Source organism: Mobula birostris, chromosome 4 (assembly GCF_030028105.1).
Source record: "Mobula birostris isolate sMobBir1 chromosome 4, sMobBir1.hap1, whole genome shotgun sequence".
NCBI classification, from domain to species: domain Eukaryota; kingdom Metazoa; phylum Chordata; class Chondrichthyes; order Myliobatiformes; family Myliobatidae; genus Mobula; species Mobula birostris.
Window position 1 is genome coordinate 109,130,549 of NC_092373.1, and position 20,971 is coordinate 109,151,519.

Consider the following 20,971-nt stretch of genomic DNA (forward strand, 5'->3'; position numbering starts at 1 on the left):
AGTCTCTCTTTCCACCACCTGCTTCAGAAAGGAAAGTCTTCCTTACACTTTAGGGCTACAGGATTTATGCAGTGAGGAGCTTTTGAGTAAAACTGTAGCCAGCCTTGCACTATTCTATAAATGTACCTGTACGGGGATATTTCACTTCCAAGTCCCTGTTTCTCTTAACTCACAGAGGACAACAACCACATTTAGGACATCATACATTTCACAATGACTTACTAATTTTACTTTCCTATCCATACATTATCAATTCATTAGAAGACAAGATGTCCATTTGGTCAATTGGGGTGTTTTTCTATTCTGCAGGTGATACAGCCGTATTTTCTATCATCATTTTCCATAAGTGCAGGTGGTAACACATTAGTCAGTTGTGGTCATCGGATAGCTGAGCCTAATCCAGTCTTTATTTACGTAAACTCAAGGAAATCTGTAGGTGCTGGAAATTCAAGCAACACACACAAAATGCTGGTGGAACGCAGCAGGGCGGGCAGCATCTATAGGAAGAAGTACAGTCGACGTTTCGGGCCGAGACCCTTCGTCAGGACTAACTGAAAGAAGAGATAGTAAGAGATTTGAAAGTGGGAAGGGAAGGGGGAGGGGGAGATCTGAAATGATAGGAGAAGACAGGAGGGGAGGGATGAAGCTAAGAGCTGGAAAGTTGATTGGCAAAACGGATACAGAGCTGGAGAAGGGAGAGAATCATGGGACAGGAGGCCTGGGGAGAAAGAAACAGGGAGGGAAGCACCAGAGGAAGATGGAGAGCAGGTAAGGAGTTATTGTGAGAGGGACAAAGAGAGAAAAAAAGGAAAAAATAATAAATACATAAGGGCTGGGGTAAGAAGGGGAGGAGGGGCGTTAACGGAAGTTAGTGAAATCAATGTTCATGCCATCAGGTTGAAGGCTATCCAGACGGAATATAAGGTGTTGTTCCTCCAACCTGAGTGTGGCTTCATCTTGATAGTAGAGGAGGCCATGGACTGACATATCAGAATGGGAATGGGACATGGAATTAAAATGTTTCACCTATGCTCTGTCCGCCAGAGAAAGCAGGATCTCCCAGTGGCCACATATTTTAATTAATTTATTATTATTATGATTTTTTTCTTTCCCCTTTTATTTCTCTCTTTTTTCTCCCTCTGTTCCTCTTACTATAACTCCTTGCCCATCCTCTGGGCTCCCCACCCCCCGCCCTTCTTTCTCCCTAGGCCTCCCGTCCCATGATCCTCTCCTTTCTCCAGCCTCGTGTCCCTTTTGCCAATCAACTTTCCAACTCTTAGCTCCATCCCTCCCCATCCTGTTTTCTCCTATCATTTTGGATCTCCCCCTCTCAAATCCCTTACTATCTCTTCCTTCAGTTAGTCCTGACGAAGGGTCTCAGCCCGAAACGTCGACTCTACTTCTTCCTATAGATGCTGGCTGGCCTGCTACGTTCACCAGCATTTTGCATGTGTTGCCAGTCTTTATTTAGTCTATCTTTGCATTCATTGAAAGCAGACTTCACAAAGCCGTTACTAAGGTGATTTCTAAAACAGCATTAACAACTCAATCATTACTGACAATCAACAAAAATTGTCTGCTAAGTAACTCCATTGTTTCACTTTACATTGTACCAGTCCAAATTATACTTAGGCTACGTCCACACTACACCGGATAATTTTGAAAACGCCGGTTTCAAGTAAAAACGACAGGCGTCCACACTAAGCGTTTTTCAAAATATCTCCGTCCACATTAGGCGGATATTTGGGCGAATCTCCTCCTACTGGGCATGCGCAGGACACACAGAAAACAAGCGAAGAGGAAACAATATACTTAGTGCGCGTTTGTCCAGTTACAGAGTAGAAAAACTTAAAAGGAATTGCTCTTGGCTGTCACGCAGGAGGATTTAAAACTTAAAAAAAAACAAATACTGGAGCGTATGGAGGCAACCGACAGGGAGTTCACGGACAGTATAACCCAGCTGACGACGAACATTGAAAAACTGACTAACTCTGTTGCATTAATAAAGCACCTTGTTAAATGTATAAAACGTCTGCATCAGCATTATCTTGTATTTCCATACAATGTTACATTAGGCTGTTACATATCTATTGTCAGAGAAGTACTTGCATAAATAGGTAAACCACCTTTATACAAGCCAGGACAGAAAACAGGGCGAAGTGAGCATACTTATTCACTTCTTCACTTCTTTGTTAAAACAACGAACATCTGTTCCGGCACGTCATGACAGGGTTTTTAAATATTCAAAAAAGCTCACTTTACAATTTAACTCTCACGCCGTTCACACTGACTGCGCGCTATAACAGCAGTACGGCAGTGCTTGCGCAGTGCCAAGCAGAAACAGAGAAAAGCATTGTTGTTGTGTTGTCACGACAACGTTTTCAAATCTCTCCGGTTATCCCGTACACACTACGCCGGATATTAAGCGTTTTCAGATTTATTCACTCTGGAGAGTGTTTTCGAAAATCTCCGTTTTCGGGGGATGAAAACGCCGTTTCAGTGTGGACAGAAGGTCAAAACGAAGAGAAAAAGCTAAGGGTACGTCCACACTACATCGAATAATTTTGAAAACAAAGCTTTTTCAGAAACGGTCTCCAGAGTGAGTAAATCTGAAAACGCCTAAAATCTGTTGTAGTGTGTACGGGGTAAACAGAGAGATTTAAAAACGCTGTCATGACAACACCAGAACAACAATGCTTTTTCTGCTCCTACTTGGTACTGCGGTACTGCTGTTATAGCGCGCAGTCGGTGTGAACGGCGTGAGAGTTAAATTGTAAAGTGACCTTTTTTGACTATTTAAAAACGCTGTCATGACGTGCCGGAACAGATGTTCGTTGTTTTCTTGAACGCAACCACCTAACAATTTCAGAACAGACGGCAACGAGACTGAAGCCCAAAGAGTTAGAAATGTACTCACCAAATACTTTGACCCATAGCTTACTGAATAAATAAGTATATTCACTTTGCCGTGCTTTCTGTCCTTGCTTGTATGAAGGTGGTTTACCTACTTATGCAAGTACTTCTTTGACAATAGATATGTAACAGCCTAACGTAACGTTGTATGGAAATACAAGATAACACTGATGCAGACATGTTTTATACATTTAACAAGGTGCTTTATTAATGCAACAGAGTTAGTTAGTTTTTCAATGTTCGTCGTCAGCTGGGTTATACTGTCCATGAACTCCCTGTCGGTTGCCTCCATACGCTCCAGTATTTTTTTTTAGTTTTAAGTCCTCCTCTGCGAAAGCCAAGAGCAATTCCTTTTAAGTTTTTCTACTTTGTAACTGGACAAACGCGCACTGAGTATACCGTTTCCTCTTCGCTTGTTTTCTGTGTGTCCTGCGCATGCCCAGTAGGAGGAGATTCGCCCAAATATCCATCTAATGTGGACGGAGATATTTCGAAAAACGCTTAGTGTGGACGCCTGTCGTTTTTACTAGAAACTGGCGTTTTCAAAGTTATCCGGCGTAGCGTAGATGTAGCCTAAGCTGAGAAAACATACAGCACATACCATCACACATCAAAGTTGCTGGTGAATGCAGCAGGCCAGGCAGCATCTCTAGGAAGAGGTACAGTCGACGTTTCAGGCCAAGACCCTTCGTCAGGACTAACTGAAAGAAGAGTTAGTAAGAGATTTTAAAGTGGGAGAGGGAGGGGGAGATCCAAATGATAGGAGAAGACAGGAGGGGGAGGGATGGAGCCAAGAGCTGGACAGGTGATTGGCAAAGGGGACATGAGAGGATCATGGGACAGGAGGTACAGGGAGAAAGATGGGGTGGGGGGGAACCCAGAGAATGGGCAAGAGGTATAGTCAGAGGGACAGAGGGAGAAAAAGGAGAGTGAGAGAAAGAATGTGTGCATAAAAATAAACAACTCTGCTCTGTCTAGCGGAATTAGTCCTTACTCTTAATAATTTCTCCTTTGGCTCCTCCCACTTCCTCCAAACTAAAGGTGTAGCTATGGGCACCCGTATGGGTCCAAGCTATGCCTGTCTTTTTGTTGGCTTTGTGGAACAATCTATGTTCCGTGCCTATTCTGGTATCTGTCCCTCACTCTTCCTTCGCTACATCAACGACTGCATTGCCGCTGCTTCGTGCCCGCATGCTGAGCTCGTTGACTTTATTAACTTTGCCTCCAACTTTCACCCTGCCCTCAAGTTTACCTGGTCCATTTCCGACACCTCCTTCCCCTTTCTAGATCTTTCTGTCTCTGTCTCTGGAGACAGCTTATCCACTGATGTCTACTATAAGCCTACTGACTCTCACAGCTATCTGGACTATTCCTCTTCCCACTCCGTCTCTTGCAAAAATGCCATCCCTTCTCGCAATTCCTCCGTCTCCGCCACATCTGCTCTCAGCATGAGGCTTTTCATTCCAGGACGAGGGAGATGTCCTCCTTTTTTAAAGAAAAGGGCTTCCCTTCCTCCACTATCAACCCTGCTCTCAAACGCATCTCCCCGATTTCACGTACATCTGCTCTCACTCCATCCTCCTGCCACCCCACTAGGAATAGGATCCCCCTGGTCCTCACCTACCACCCCACCAGCCTCCGGGTCCAACATATTCCGTAACTTCCGCCACCTCCAAAGGGATCCCACCACTAACCACATCTTTCCCTCCCCCCTTCTCTCTGCTTTCCGCAGGGATCACTCCCTATGCAAATCCCTTGTCCATTCGTCCCCCCGAACCCTCCCCACTGATCTCCCTGCTGGCACTTATCCTTGTAAGCGGAACAAGTGCTACACATGCCCTTACACTTCCTCCCTCACCACCATTCAGGGCCCCAGACAGTCCTTCCAGGTGAGGAGACACTTCACCTGTGAGTCAGCTGAGGTGATATACTGCATCCAGTGCTCCTGATGTGGCTTTCTGTATGTTGGCGAGACCCGACGCAGACTGGGAGACCGCTTTGCTGAACACCTACGCTCTGTCTGCCAGAGAAAGCAGGATCTCCCAGTGGCCACACATTTTAATTCCACATCCCATTCCCATTCTGACATGTCTATCCACGGCCTCCTCTACTGTAAAGATGAAGCCACACTCAGGTTGGAGGAACAACACCTTTTATTCCGTCTGGGTAGCCTCCAACCTGATGGCATGAACATCGACTTCTCTAACTTCCGCTAATGCCCCACCTCCCCCCGTACCCCATCCGTTGTTTATTTTTATGCACACATTCTTTTTCTCTCTCTCCTTTTTCTCCCTCTGTCCCTCTGACTATACCCCTTGTCCATCCTCTGGGTTCCCCCCCTCCCCCCCGTCTTTCTCCCCGGACCTCCTGTCCCATGATCCTCTCATATCCCCTTTGCCAATCACCTGTCCAGCTCTTGTCTCCATCTCTCCCCCTCCTGTCTTCTCCTATCATTTTGGATCTCCCCCTCCCCCTCCCACTTTCAAATCTCTTACTAGCTCTTCCTTCAGTTAGCCCTGACGCAGGGTCTCGGCCTGAAACGTCGACTGTACCTCTTCCTAGAGAAGCTGCCTGGCCTGCTGCGTTCACCAGCAACTTTGATGGGTGTTGCTTGAATTTCCAGCATCTGCAGAATTCCTGTTGTCAGCCCATACCATGTTTTGTGCTTTAATGTCTCACTCAGTACTTATACTTAGCAGGAACACACATCTGAGTGAACTCTCTTTTTATGTGTGCTTATGTCAAGCACATTTTTGTGGCAAAGGTGTATAAAATCTATCGAGTGAAGCATTCATCAGACCATGTGCACATTGACTTGTTTCAGAAGCAAGCAAGCAGTCATTGTCAATGATTATTTCAGATTTCACTGATGCCAAGTAGAAGTGTAATTTAAAGCATTTTACTACTGTCAAACTTGAAGTATATAATGCTGTAAATGCCAGTAAAGGGCGACAGCATGTTGTCTGGCAGCCACACCAACGTGTGGCTGACAACTTAAATAAAAGTTTTTCACTAGAAGAGAATGGTACTAGCTCTCCAATTTCACTTTTTTATCTTTTTCTGTCAGATTTTCATTATTGCTTTTTCTCTCCTTTGAATTGCTCATCACTGTCAGCTGAAGAGAACTGAGGCTCAGCCTGCCCCTAGATATCAGTCCTCTTGCTGGCTCTTGACAATTCCACTTCTTAAAAAAGGTCAATTAATTCACTGAAAAAAAACCCAGCAAACATCAGAAACAGCAAGGTTGTGGAAATCAAAAGATAGTTTACAGGAAAATTTATCACTGTTGCTGATTTCCAGCATCTGCAGTATTTTGTTTTAAAAGGTTAGTTCTGCACTCTGGGTAACTTAGCTTCTACCACCTGCACCTAGAGCACATCTCTGCTAATATCATCTGTACCGTTTGTTATTGCCACCTTGAAGTCTCTCAAAGCATTATGCACAACTCTCATGCCAATGATTACGTTGGCTAAATGTACACCTTTCAGCTTAGAAAGAGACAATAGTTAAAACAATAAAGATTATATATTTACTTATTGATCGATTGATACAGCTCAGAATTAGACCTTCCAGCCCTTCAAGCCATGCCGCTCAGCAGTCCTCAGATTTAATCCTAGCCTAATCATGGGACAATTAACCAATGGCAAAGTAGGTCTTTGGAATGGGAGGAGACTGCAGCAGTGGGAGGAAATCCACATGGTCATGGAGAGAACTTACAGGCAGCGGTGGGAATTGAACCCAGATTGCCTGTACTGTAAAGCGTTGTACTAACCACTACACTACTGTGCCGCCCTTTAAAGAGCCTTTAAAGGTTTTGCTGACATTGAATGAGACGTTGTTGTGGCACCACAAAACCAGATTTTCAATCTTCCTCCTGTATGCCGATTCAACACCACATTGATTCAGTCAACAACACTGGTGTCATCAGCAAACTTAAATATGGCACTGGAGCTGTGCTTAGCCACACAGTCAAAAGTGCAAAGAGAGGAGCATGGAGCTATGCTCACAGCTAAGCCCAGGTATTGAGAGATGCCAGAGATGTGACTCCTGACCAATACCTTCCTGTCCTCTCTTGCCATTGGTCAAGTCCCAGAGTACCTGTGAGTGGCTAACGTTGTTCAATTATTCAAGAGGGAAATAGGGGTAATCCTTCAATCTATAGACTGTGAGACCCATGTCAGTGGTAGGGAAGCTACTGGAGAGGATAGTATTTTTGAGTGTTTGAAAAACCATGTCTCAATTAACCCAGTCAGCATGGCTTTGTGCGTGGCAAAACACGTCTGAATAATTTGATGGAGTTTTTTGAGGAGTGATAAAGATGAGTGATGAAGGAGGAGCTGTGGATGTTGTCCACATGGATTTCAGTAAGGCGTTTAACAAGATCCCTCATGACAGCCTCATCAAGCGGCATAGGGTGCTTGTGATCCACAGTGAATTGGCCGCTTGGGTTCAGAAATGTATTGTCCATAAAAACAGAGAGTAGTAGTCAGTGAGACTAGTGGTGTTCTGCAAGGATCAATACTGGGACCTTTGTTTATACACACACGCACAACGGCTACTGAGTGTATGTTCATGGTCTTCTGTTGCTGTCGCCCATCCACTCCAAGGTTTAACTTGTTGTCCGTTCAGAGATGCTCTTCTGCACACCTCTGGCTGTAACACGTGGTTACTTGAGTTTCTGTCACCTTCCTGTTAGCTTGAAGCAGTCTGGCCATTTTCCTCTGACCTCTCTCATTAACACGGTCCTTTCGCCCACAGAACGGCCTCTCACTGGATGCACTGCTTTTCAACTCGAGAGACTATTGTGTCTGAAAATTCCAGGAGATCAGCAGTTTCTGAGATACTCAAATCACCCCATCTGGCACCAACAACCATCCCACAGCCAAAGCCACTTAGATTACATTTCTTCCCCATTCTGACATTTGGTCTGAACAACAAATGAACCTCTTAACCATGTCTGCATGCTTTTATGCATTGAATTGCTGCCACATGATTGGCTGATTAAATATTAACATAAATGAGGTGTACAGGTGTACCTAATAAAGTGGCCACTGACCTGAATGAAAATGTAGATAAGCAGCTTAGTAATTTGCAAACAATATGAAGCTTGGTGGTGCTAGGGACAGTGAAGTATACTGGAAAATGCTACAGTGGGATATAACCCAGATGCAGATATGAATGTTGAAATGACAGTTGAAATTTAACCCAGCCAAATGAAGTTTTACACCTGGAGAGGTCAAATGTAAAGATACAGTACACTGTTGATGGCAAGACCCTTAACAATATTGATGAGCAGAGGGATCTTTGGTCCAAGTTCACAGCTCCCTCAGAGTGGCTGCACAGGTTGGTATGGCAGTAAAGATGGCCTATGGAATGCTTGCCTTTAAAAGTCGAGCTCAAGAATCCAGAAGTTGTGTTTACAGCTTTTTAGACTCTGCATTCAATTCTGCTCACCGCCCTATAGGAAGGATGTTGAAGCTTTGGATAGGGTGCAGAAGAGACTTACCAAAATACTGCCTGGATTAGAGGATCTACACTATAAGGACAGGCTGTAAAACAAAACCTCGGCTGTTTTCTCCAAAGTGGCAGAGGCTAATAGAGGTTTATAAGATTGTAAGAGGCACAGACAGAATAAACAGCCTGCATCTTTTTCCCCCAGGGTTGAAGTGTCTAATACCAAAGGGCACGTAGCTAAGATGAAAGGAGTTGCAGTTAAGGTGAGAGGGATAAGTTTAAAGAAGATATTCAAAAATTCAAAGTACACATTATCAATGTATAAATTAGACACCTTGAGATTTGTTTGTTTACAGGCAGCCACAAAGCAAAAAACCCAAATAACCCAATTTTTAAAAAAGGAAAGACAATAATCACTGCACTGAGAAAGAGGAAAAATACACACACATCATACAAACAGGAGCAAACGACAGCATAGCAAACCAGTTTGAGCTCCTGGATCCACTCCCCGGAGCAGCTGGAGTCAAACCATGTGTTAATCTCAGTTCATCACATTAACGGAGCAAAAGCGTGGTGAAACTCTCAGATGACAACCACCAGAGCAGTTCACAGCCTTGGCACCACGGAGAGAGAAACGAATATTGCAGGAAAGCACAGAAAATAAGGCCGACCCTTGCCTCCGGTCCTGACGCTCAGGTTTTCCAGTCTATCTGCACCAGCGTTTAAAATTATCCAAGCACTGGGTATGAGTGCCTTGCTCTAGGACCTGCACAGCCCAAAGCCATTCTCAAACTCACCAAATCAGCTTGTTGCTTGGAGCAGTCCAACCTCACACTCGGGTTAGGTGGATGGGCATCAACTCCTCTCCGAATCATTCACTCCCACAGCGACAGTGATACCAACTCTGCCTGTGACCGCGTCTTGAACATGTTACGCTTCGGCTTTGTGATACCCCAGCACAGTTCATCCTTTGTACCAGCTCTGCCTCTGCTTGCTTCTTCATTGTTATATGCAGGGCAATTTGCTTGTTTTTTTTAAAACACACTAGTGGTGCTTGCCTGCAATGCACGTCCTAGGGTGGCAGTAAGAGGCAAATACAACAAAGCCATTCATGAGACTCTCAGATAGACACATAGAAGGATATGGAGATTGTGTTGGCAGAAACAATTAGTGTTTTTGGGCATTACATTGCATGTGTAAATTAGTTCCCCACAAACTCTGGATCAGAGAGCTTGTTCCTGGTCTGTAATGTTCTGTGTTCTATGTCGTCAGAAGCTGGAACAGCCAGATGGAATCCCACAGAGTCAGAGAAAATGTGCAAGCTCTACAGAGATTGCACCAGAGGTCGAAACTGAAACCAGGATCATTGGACCTGTGAGACAGCAGCTTTACTGGCTACGTTTTTTTGTAGTCCTTTGACGTAGTAATGTACAAAGGTGCCCAGAGGAGTACAATGACATCCAGTGATGCATACACACAACTAAGTGTCACATTATTTTCATTCAGTCCTGCAGGCCTGGGAGCTCGTAAATGGACGTGCCATAATTCAGACAACATTATTCACAGGATGCATTGATATTGATACTGCATTGATACAGGACGTGTTGATATTGATACTGTGCTCCACCACAGCAAGACCTGAAAAAGCTGGTAATGAGCATTACCACGTAAGACACTGACAAAGTTCTGTCGGTTCAGTGGACGGTATGCTGTCTGGTGGCATCGTGGCCAGGTATGGAGGTGAGGGGGGTCCCCAATGGAAGTCCCTCTACAAGGGAGTCCTTCCCATGCACCTTGGGGATCTCGGCTGGAGGGTGCTACATAAAGCGGTGCCCTGCAATAAGTTCTTTAGTTTGTACACGGATCTCCCAGCCGCGTGTCACTTCTGCGGGCTGGAGGAGACCGTGTACCATATGTACGTGGAGTGTGTGAGGCTGCAGCCCCTTTTCGCGTATTTGCGTGGGCTGCTTCTCGCCTTCTGGTTGCATTTCAGTCCCACCCTATTCATATATGGTCATCCAGTAAGGAGGGGGGCACAGAGGGATGAGGATGTCCTTGTCAACTTGCTCCTGGGGCTGGCTAAAATTGCCATCCGTGGCTCCTGGAAAAGGGTGGCAGGAGGTTCTCCCCGGGCGGACTGCCTGGCTATGTTTAGGGGGTATGTTCGTGCCCAGGTGAATATTGAAAAGGAATACGCACAGTCCACGGCGACCGTAGAGATGTTCCGGGACCGTTGGGCTCCATGGGGTGTAAATGCCATCATTGATGAGGATGGCAATATATTGGTTTAACATGTATTGTCTGTTTGTAGTGTAGTAAATATGCTAGTCACTGGTTTTGTAAATATTGTATAGCACCGACATTTGTAATAAAGAATTTTGTATATAAAAAAAATAAAAAAAAAAAAAAAGGTATGGAGACACTGACAAAGTTCTGTCGGTGCAGTGGACGGTATGCTGTCTGGTGGCATCGTGGCCAGGTATGGAGACACTGACAAAGTTCTGTCGGTGCAGTGGACGGTATGCTGTCTGGTGGCATCGTGGCCAGGTATGGAGACACTGACAAAGTTCTGTCGGTGCAGTGGACGGTATGCTGTCTGGTGGCATCGTGGCCAGGTATGGAGACACTGACAAAGTTCTGTCGGTGCAGTGGACGGTATGCTGTCTGGTGGCATCATGGCCAGGTATGGAGACACTGACGCCCAAGAACAGAAAAGCCTACAATACGTAATGGATACAGCCCAGTCCATCACAGGGAAAACCCTCCCCACTATTGAGCACATCTACAAGAAGCTTTGCCACAAGAAAGCAGCATCCATTATCAATGATCCCCAACATCTAGGTCATGCTCTCTTTCTCGCTGTTGCCGTCTGGAAGGAGGTACAGGAACCTTAGGTCCCACACCACCAGGTTCAGGAACAGTTATTACCCCTCAACCATCAGAGTCTTCGACCAGCATGGATAACTTTAACACCTCAACACTGAACTGATTCTACAACCTATGGACTCACTTTCAAGGACTCTACAACTCATGTTTTCAGTGTTATTTGTTTATTATTTATTTATTATCATTATTAATTATTTTTGTGTTATATTGGCACAGTTCATCTTCTTTTGAACATTGGTTGTTTGTCAGTCTTTGTTTATGTGTAGATTTTCTTTGTTCACCTATGAATGCCTGCAACAAAATGAATCTCGGTGGTATATGGTGACATGTGCATACTGTACATTGATAATAAATTTACTTTGAACTTAGTATTTGCAAGAGGCTGGTGAAGACAGTAGTTAGTTCAAGTGGTCCATGAACATTCTTCATGACCAAACCAACACACCTGACAGGAGGTTGCCAGGGAAGTGTCAACACAATTACAGTCTGCTTTGAGTGAATGCTGGTGTCCACTCTGCTTCTTAGTGTGGCTAAGTGAAAAGTAGACGGTTCCTCTTCTTGATTTTGGATCTTAAGTGACAGCTTAATGAAGCAGTGAACAGCAAAGTGAGATTTGTGTAGAAGCATCTATGAATGATCCCAAGGCTTGGATGTTGAGGGTTACCATTACTTTGACCTCCATCAAACTGTCAAGGAGTGTATGTGCAATTGTGAATTGAGGTTACTAGATATCACAGATCTTAGTGAGATTAAAGTATGTAAATACTTTAATTGTTAGCCCTTTAAATGGCACTGTTTGAGGGAAATTCCTGTTAGTAAAGCACAAGTGTTCTGTAATAAACAAGAAATGTCATTTCTCAGAACAACGAAGCTGCAAATATGGGGCATTCATCCTCGAAAAACAATCGCAAGGAGAATGAAAGAATGAAAACCTTGCTGAAATCTGAGGAGACAAATTTGCTAAAGGGTGCTGAGTCTCTCAGAAATATGCACAATATGCTCCATTGCAGGTAGAGCTGATGCACTGCTCTATTGAAATTGGGTGAATGAATCGCCTGTCCTTTAGGTTTTATCAAAATGATAATTACATTGTAGGAAAGAATTTAGATTGACATACAAGAACTTCACTGTAACATAGATAAATACCATGGATATTATTGCAAATTTCATAGAAAGTTCAACCTGCTTAGAAAGCTTACCTTTGGTAAGGCATACTTGGGTAACTTCATCTGAATAAACTCAGCCCGTCGATAAGAAACAAAATATTTTGTCCGATTTCCAAAGGTTGCCTGAGAGAAAAAAAAACGAGTAAGGATATTAACAAGAGAGTAATCATTATTAATAAAGAAACCATAAAGATTAACAACCTCTTTACTTGACTGTTTTAATGCTGAATTATTTCTAACATTTAGAATTTGTATTTTTTATTTAATTTTCTTCTTTTCCCACTGTCTTGTTCACTATCACTCCATAGTTAGGATTCTGGCAGGCATGGGGAGAAAGAAAGAGCCCGAGACCAGCATAAACATTGTTTTTTTAAACTAGGATCTTGACAGTAACCTGAGGTTGATGTGCTTTCAATTTTATTTCTACTGTCCATGGGGAAAATCTGCTCTCTGCAGATAGTACATAATCCTTAATCGTGAGAACGCATGGAATTTCAGATGCAGTACTTCCTACATGATGGCACCATGTATTGTAGAAGAGGGAGGACTGGATCCAAAGTGAAAGCTTGGGATAAAAACAATAGTCCATAGCTGAATAAAACAGTGGGCGTGTGCACACAAATTCCACCTGCAAACTCACATCATTAAAGGAATTTGTGGGGGTGGGGAGGTCTTAAAGATGAGATTGGTGATACACTGGGGAAGAAAAAATGCATGAAAAAAATCGTATTCACTTTGAACAGGTTTAGCTGCTTTAAAGTGTAATTGGCAGCTGCAGATTAGTAAATGATTCAACAGATGTAGGTATTGAATATTCATAAGAGAACAACTAAGTGGATTGAATCAAAACATAGAAAGGAATTATATAAATGTATCTGGGAGAAACAGGATAAGGGTGTACATGGAACAATAAATAACCTTTCTTTTGTTCTTTAAAAATGAGGGTAACAAAGCAGTTTATTTAGGGGATGTAACAGATTATTCCAGCAAAATGTTTGTAACTATAACGTATACCTTTGGAAAAAAGAACACAGTCTTCATTGGATTAAACATTTCTTAAATAAATAATAATCAATACTACTAGCTCCGACTGAACAATTATAATAACATAATGCCATAGGGATCAGTTCCAAGACGTTTTCTGTTAATATTTATTACTGATCCAGATAAAAGTATGCAAGGATGATTGACACTATGATGCTACATGGAGAGGCTGAGAGTTTGAAGAAAAGCATGCATGGCAAGATCCTAAGCCACTTGGTACTGACCAAATGAATAATGGACTGATATTAATATTGAAAAGTTTATGGCAAAAATAATGACTTGAAAGGAGTAAATGACATTTAAAAATTATGTTAGACAAAATTAACAATGTTTGTGGAAAAAACAATCACACATAGGAGTTAAAAATCACAAATAAAACAAAAATCACACATTTCAATGTAATGTAGATCTGTATAGGGTACAATAAATTGACTGAGGTCAGAGACTTCACACATATTGAGTTACATTACACTATTTCCACTGTATATGAAGCCACTTGTCCCATTCAAATGTAAGTAAATTATTCCAGTTTTTTCAAATCTTATTAGCCTATAATAACACTGAAGAGAGCAACAAAATCAACTGTAAAAGGAAAGCAGAGGAATGCTGGAACTTATTACTTTTTGTTGCTCTGTATACTAATAGCTCAGAGTTCCTTCAGGATCCACATACACACAATAACGATAATTGTTTTGATCATGGGCTTACCAGTCAACAGTTCATCAGCATTTGATCTGAGGACAAAAGCTGCAACAAAATACCACTCACATATATTTCAGTCTGAGCTGCAACACTGTGGGATTTGGAGAGGCAAAAAGCCGATGTATCTCAGAGCCTAGATTGACCTGGTGACTCATGGAAGCAATTGGGTTGGTGGACTAGTGCCTGTTGTCAATAGATTGTGGCTGGGGCCCTGGGATTGACAGCTGAGGTAAAGAAGGGTGGTCTGGCGTCGGTTGACAAATCTGGGTCAGGAGGATGGGGCCTGATTATTGGATTGGAGCTTGTGTGGTGAAGCCAGCAATTGGAAGACTGGAGTCTTGTGTAAGAGGATCATGGTCTGTAGATACTATGCATGTCTAGAGTGCCTGGTGACAGAACTTGCCCTGGAAGTGGTCAGAGCAGCACATTAGCACAGCTGGATAGAGCCATTGCGTCTCAGCTTAGGCAACCAGGTTCAATCTTGGCCCTTGGCCTTGTCTGTGTGAAACTTCCATCTTCTCCCTGTGACAGAGTGGGTTTCCTCTGACTGCTCTGGTTTCCTCCCACATGCCAGAAATGTGTTGTATGTTTTTCAGCCACTGTAAACTGTCGCTAGAGTGTAGAGAAGTGGTAAAATCTGGGAGCTTTTGGTGGAATGTGGGCAAAATAAAATGGGTTAGGATCAGTGTAACGATGCATGGTTGATAGTTGGCATAGTCCCTGAGGGCTAACTGGCCTACTTCCATGCCTCAATGTAAACAAAATCTTAATCATGGAAAATTCACTGAAAGAATATTCTGGTTTGCATACAGCCTTCTGAAACAGCAGGCATTGTTGTGGACTGCTGCCAGTGTGAGAATTTAAAAAAAAATTAGGCAGCAAATGGGGCAATGCATTCTCAGGCTGCTTTTTAATCATACAAACCCACCCAAATAAAATCCCCTTTCTGTTTACAGCAAGTGCACACAGCTCTTGCGTGGAAAGCAAAAAAAATCTATAAACAATTTGAATGCACAGAAATGGCTCCTTCCTTATCAATTTATCAGAGAAGGTGTTAAAAATATGAAACAACAAGGTAACAATTGCAATGTGGAATGGACCAGGCTCTCTGATCCATTCTTACGACAAACATTCCTGGAAAGAGAACATAATTTTGGGTTATCACTGCACTTGATTTCCTGAATTAGATTAGTGCATTTGATGGAAAGTAATGAAAACTAGTATTTCAATACTTTCTCTCTACTGTATAGACACCTCACTGAACAAGGACAATGTTAGTAGTGTGTATCTGCTGTATAGTCCTGATCTGTGCAGAACCAGTGCTTTTTCACATCAATATGTATTTTTTTTTTACATCTCTGCTCTTGCCAAGATAAATAATGCACCTGAAGGGGCACATTTCTAACCTTTAGGAACTTTCCTTGATTACGGTACTTACACAGACTCTTGCAATTCTGCCAACACATCCCGGTATTGCACCTGATTCAGTAAGTGGTACTTATTAATTGTTATGCAAAGTAATTACCCGAACGAAAACGTAGTCATCATTGACAAGCAGTGAATTCTGGTCTATATTTCCAGGGAAACGGGTTTTCAGAGCTTTTTCTGTGCAGTTTGTAATTTGGCAGGTGATATAAAGAAAAGCTGTGAAAAAACAATACATGTTAGCTCTCAAAATATACCAGCTGTAGAAAAAGAGCATTCTACTGAAAGATAATCAAATAAAGATGTTATTCCTGTGCCTTCCCCCACAGATGCTGACTGGCATCCTGCACCTTTCTAGTAGAATGTAAGGTTTCCAGTACCAGCAGTGTTTGGCTTTCAGATAACTGCCGAATGGAGCTTGGAGGCACCTTTCAAATTTGCTTTGCAAAGCCCTGCAAAGAACAATTATTGCAATCCTAGTTTAAAACACTTTCAACACTGACTAGTTATGTTTTTAATATCCATGTTTCTACACTCGAGCAGCAAGAGAGTTTGCACTGCTAATTTTGTTGTCATCTAAAAGTTTCAACAAACATTTTTAAATTGAAACATGTCACTTTAAGAAATTACATCAAAAAGGTGAAAAGGCAGCTTGCATTTCAGTTTCTTGTTAAGCAGCTTAGCATCCCAAAAACACCACCATAGATATCTTTCTCTTCACAAATAAAGGGATCAGTGATGAATGGATATAGCACAGCTTGAAGCTGTCTGTGGGTACAGTGATATGTACACCATTGCACTGTGCACCCTAGAAGCAATTCTGGCAGGTTTGCTGACTGTACCTTCAGAGGTTCATTATAGATGCAAAGTTTCAGACTACATGAGCACTTTATTGTCTTGCAAAATACTGATCTGCTTTAATCAGACTGACTTCCGCAGACTAATATTATTTTCTTTCATCTCCATTAAATAACTTCTTAATAACAATTAATCTAAGAAGCATCAATTGAATTTATTGCAATGATTATAATTACAAAAATTTTCATTGGATAGGTAAGCATTAATCATCAAATCAATTATTTTTTCAAACATAGCTGCAGTTAATGAAACGCTAATAGTCAAATCAAAGTAGTTGTTAACTCAAATTGTCTCAGTCGGATGTACAGGGGGTCCCCTGGTTACAGGTAACCAGACTTACAGTATTCCAGCTTTATGCAAATTATTTCGCACATCTTTAAAACATTTTCATGTTGTTAATAATAACAATAATCAAATGTTATTGGTATTCATTAAAGAGTGGATATAGTACATATACATTTCCCATTGTTGTGTCCAAAGGAGGTCAGGCAATGCACTGATTCTCTCCAGGCAGTCTGGAACTGAAATTGAGATGTCACCAGAGGCAGTGCTGTAAGACACATGTGATATAAATCTCATAAATGAGCCATCAGCTTCTCAGTGTAAGACAAGCAAGCAACCTCTTTAAGGTTTCAGTGCTGATCCTGGAATTGGGAAAGTCCAGGACTAATCCTGTATCTAATTTTCAGACCATTTTTCCATTATCCTTCACATTTTTCAACCTGAAGTGAGAGACCCTACCAGAATTGAACTCATAATATTAATGCGGCATTTGGTTCATTTCTAAAAGCAAATATTTAGAAACTTGACTGCAGAACTGCTTTTTTACTCAAATGGCTTCTGCTATCAATCACCCTGATTCAAAACAAATCTGCATGGAGGGACTACTGTAAGTGGCAGTGATGACTAACAAAGCTGTTGGGTTGGGCATTTGAGTTAGCAAATGCATTGGGACCACACAAGCAGTGAAAGCGATCTAGAACCCCACATTTTACACATTATACTGCACAATCAAACTAAACTCTTGAAACTGAGTTATTTGAACATGACCATATAGGAGTGATTAAAACAGCAGGCAATGTGCCTGTACCTGCTCTGGTCATATACCATTGTACATATTTTGTGCTGTGTAATTTCAAGACTCTCCCCCACAATGACCGCCAATAAAATTAACTGAAACAAATTAATATGCTGTTGCTCTTCCAAAGTTGACTTTTTAATAAATCAGTGATTAAACTCATACGTAATTATCATATTTATTTTGACATTGTACACATCATACAGCATATAGTTATTCACCAATAATATACAGATGATATTAATTAGCCAGTCTTTACCTCCACTGCTGTCCTGAATTTCCATGTGAACTAAGTCAGGATCACTATCAACTCTGGGTACAGACCTGGAAGAAGAAATAGCTGTGATATTTCCCTTTTCTAAACAGAAAACAGGTTAGTAAAACAGGTTTAATATTTCTTATTCTGTTCATCTGATTTGTTCTTTAAAGTAATGCTTACACGATGAACAAAATGTATTTTATACAACTTAGACTAAATTATCAAAATTTGAAAACTTCAGCTCCTGTAGTGAAATCATCAGTGTGATAATGGGCAAGAAATTTAATCTATTTTAAAACTCAACCTGTGTCATTTTTGCTGAGTGATTGATGGCCATATTATGCCAAGCGATGAACTTACTGTAGATGCTATTTCTTTTAGTTCAGGTTGTCAAGAATTCAGGCTGATACTTACCATTAGGAGATATCTTTATTGGTAAAGTGGGAGGATATGTTGCATAATGCAATACTTAACAGTGATCTTAATTATATGAGAAATAAAACTTTTATTTATAATTGCTGCCTCAGAATATTGAGCAATATATGCAATATTTATTCAGCAATGACTAAGCAAAAGATTGCATGGAATTTACACACATTAATAAGTAGCATGAACATGCGATGTTATTATTTGAATATACGTTATATTTGTATCAAATCAATTTGCATTGTCTTAATATTTGTATTAATCTACTCAACATTTTCATTCAAACCTTAAATATTTTAAATTATGACTGCACATATTTTTTCACATGACATAAGAGGAAATGATGCTTTGTTTAAAAAACGTTTTAACCAACCATGTGGAAAATTACCCAGTTATATCTTCTTCACAAAATGCAGGAATACACAATCCAGTTAATTACTCCACACCAGTCCACCTTCCGACATCAGCAAAATAAGGAAAGGTCCTACTTATAGTGCTGTCAAGAGGCATTTATTTATTAGCCTAAGTGTGGAGTTGAGACTGCACTCAGAGCAGCCATGATCTTTGTAAATGATAGCACCAAATGGCCTATACATTCTCTTAATTTGTTTGTATCTTGCTCACTATTGCCAGTTTTATATGTCATCAGACTTCATCATAATATTTGGACCAACATAACCAAAGACCTAAATTTCAGAGGCGAGATGATATTGACTGCCCTTGACATTAAAGCAGCATTTGAGTGAGTCAAGTATCTCCTGTGAAATACAAGTCATTGGGCTTGAAGAGGATAACAATAATGGTTAGTCATACTGTGAACAAAGGAAAATGACAACAGTTCTTCCATCACAAACACAAGACATTGTGCAGATGCTGGAAATCTAAGCAACACACACAAAATGCTGGAGGAACTCCGCAGGCCAGGCAGCATCTACGGAAAAAAATACAGTCGACTTTCGGGCTGAAACCCTTTGTTGACAAATAAAAAATAAGAATGGTTGGCAAATCATGCCAACCTCAGAATATCATGGCAAGAATTGCTTGAAACAAAACCTGAGGCTCAATGTTCTCAAATGCTTCATCAATGACCTTCCTTCTATCATCAGGTAGAGTTAAGGATGTTCACTAACTGCTGCACAATGCTCAGTTCCTTTCATGACTCCGCAACAAATGATTCAGCCCATGTCCACATGCAGCAAACCTATGTAACAGTCATGGGCTGATAACAGGCAAGTGACATTTGCAACACTTTAGTTCCAATCAGCGTGTGCCTAACATGCAAAGGTATTACTGTCACTAGCTCCTTCACTATTGCGTTCAGATGTTAGAAAGGACAAGAAAATCAATTAGATAGCCGCAGGGAAAATCCAAATCTAGATTGGAAGGTGGTTTCCCTGAAGGAATTGATGCACTTCAGACCTATTGTATTTGTTTTGTTATCTACAAGACCTGACAGGAATGCAATATAGTACCTTTCACTTTCCTGGATGAGCACAACACTCAAAAACCTGCAACACAATCCCTGAAAATACAGCCAATTCAACTGGTTCTGAAATCAAAACACTACACATTCTTTTCCTGTTAAATAGAAGAGATTCTACAGGCGCTTGAGCTCCAGAACAACACACACAAAATGGCACAGGAACTCAGCAGGGCAGGCAGCATCTAATGAAATGAATCAACAGTCAATGTTTCAGGCTGAGACCCTTCTTCATGACTGGAAAAGGGGAGAAGACACCAGAAAAAAAAAGGTTTGGGGAGAGGTGAAAGAGGATGAGCTAGGAGGTGAAGTCAAGTGGGTGGGCAAGGTAAAGGGCTGGAGCAGGACTATAATAGGAGAGCAGAGTGCATCATGGAAGAAGGGGAAGGAGGAGGGGTACCTTGGAGAGGTGATAGGCAGCTGAGGAGAAGGGTTAAGAGGCCAGAGTGGGGAATAGAAGAAGAGGGAGGAGGAAGGGAAAACAATTATCAGAGGAAAAAAAATTATGTTTATGCCACCAGGGTGGAGGCTACCTAGATGGAATATGAGGTGTTGCTCCTCCACCCTGAGAGTGGCCTCATCACGGCAAAAGGCAGCTATGAACCGACATGTCAGACCGGAAATGGGGAACAGAATGAAATTGGGTGGCCACCAGTACATTCCACTTTTGGCAGATGGAGCAGTGCTGCTCAGCACAGTGAACGCTGAGGCTCTTGGGGTGGTAGGTAAGGACAAGAGAAACACTATCTCTGCTAAGGCAGCAGGAAGATGGGGTGAGCGCAGATATCCTGGAAATGGAGGAGAGGTGGGTGAGGGCAGCATCAATGGTGGAAGAATGGAAACCATATTCTTTGAAGAAGGAAGACATCTCTGAAGTCCTAGAAAGAAAAGCCTCATTTGGAGACAAATTAACTGAGAAAAGAAAACAACATTTTCACCAGAGACAGGGTGGGAAGAGGTGTACTCAAAATAGCAGAGGGAATCGGTTGGTTTATAAACGATGTTCGTGGACAGTTTGCTCCCGGAGATGGAGACAGAGAGATTGAGAAAGGGGAGAGTCGAGTGTCAGAAATAGACCAAGTGAATTTAAGGGCGGACTGGAAGGTGGAGGCAATGCTGATGTAATTCACAAAATCAGCATGGGGGCATGAAGCAGCACCAAAGTAGTCATCATTGTAGCACAGGAAGAATTAGGGAGCATTACCAGAGAAGGCTTGGAACATGGACTGTTCCAAGTAGCCAGAGAGAACGCAGGCCTAACTTGGCCCATGTGGGTGCCC

General features: G+C 42.0%; 1 protein-coding gene across 3 annotated transcripts in view; it reads right to left on the reverse strand.

Annotated features, from left to right (window-relative positions):
- Positions 1-20,971, reverse strand: part of sorcs2 (sortilin-related VPS10 domain containing receptor 2) — a 729,701-nt gene that overhangs the window by 188,996 nt on the left and 519,734 nt on the right. For all 3 annotated transcript variants that reach the window (XM_072255908.1, XM_072255907.1, XM_072255909.1), the window contains exons 6-8: positions 17,786-17,850; positions 15,691-15,809; positions 12,453-12,542 (exon numbers count right to left, since the gene is read on the reverse strand). In XM_072255908.1, the coding sequence (XP_072112009.1) occupies positions 12,453-12,542; positions 15,691-15,809; positions 17,786-17,850 (274 nt within the window). The remainder of the gene's footprint in view (positions 1-12,452; positions 12,543-15,690; positions 15,810-17,785; positions 17,851-20,971) is intronic.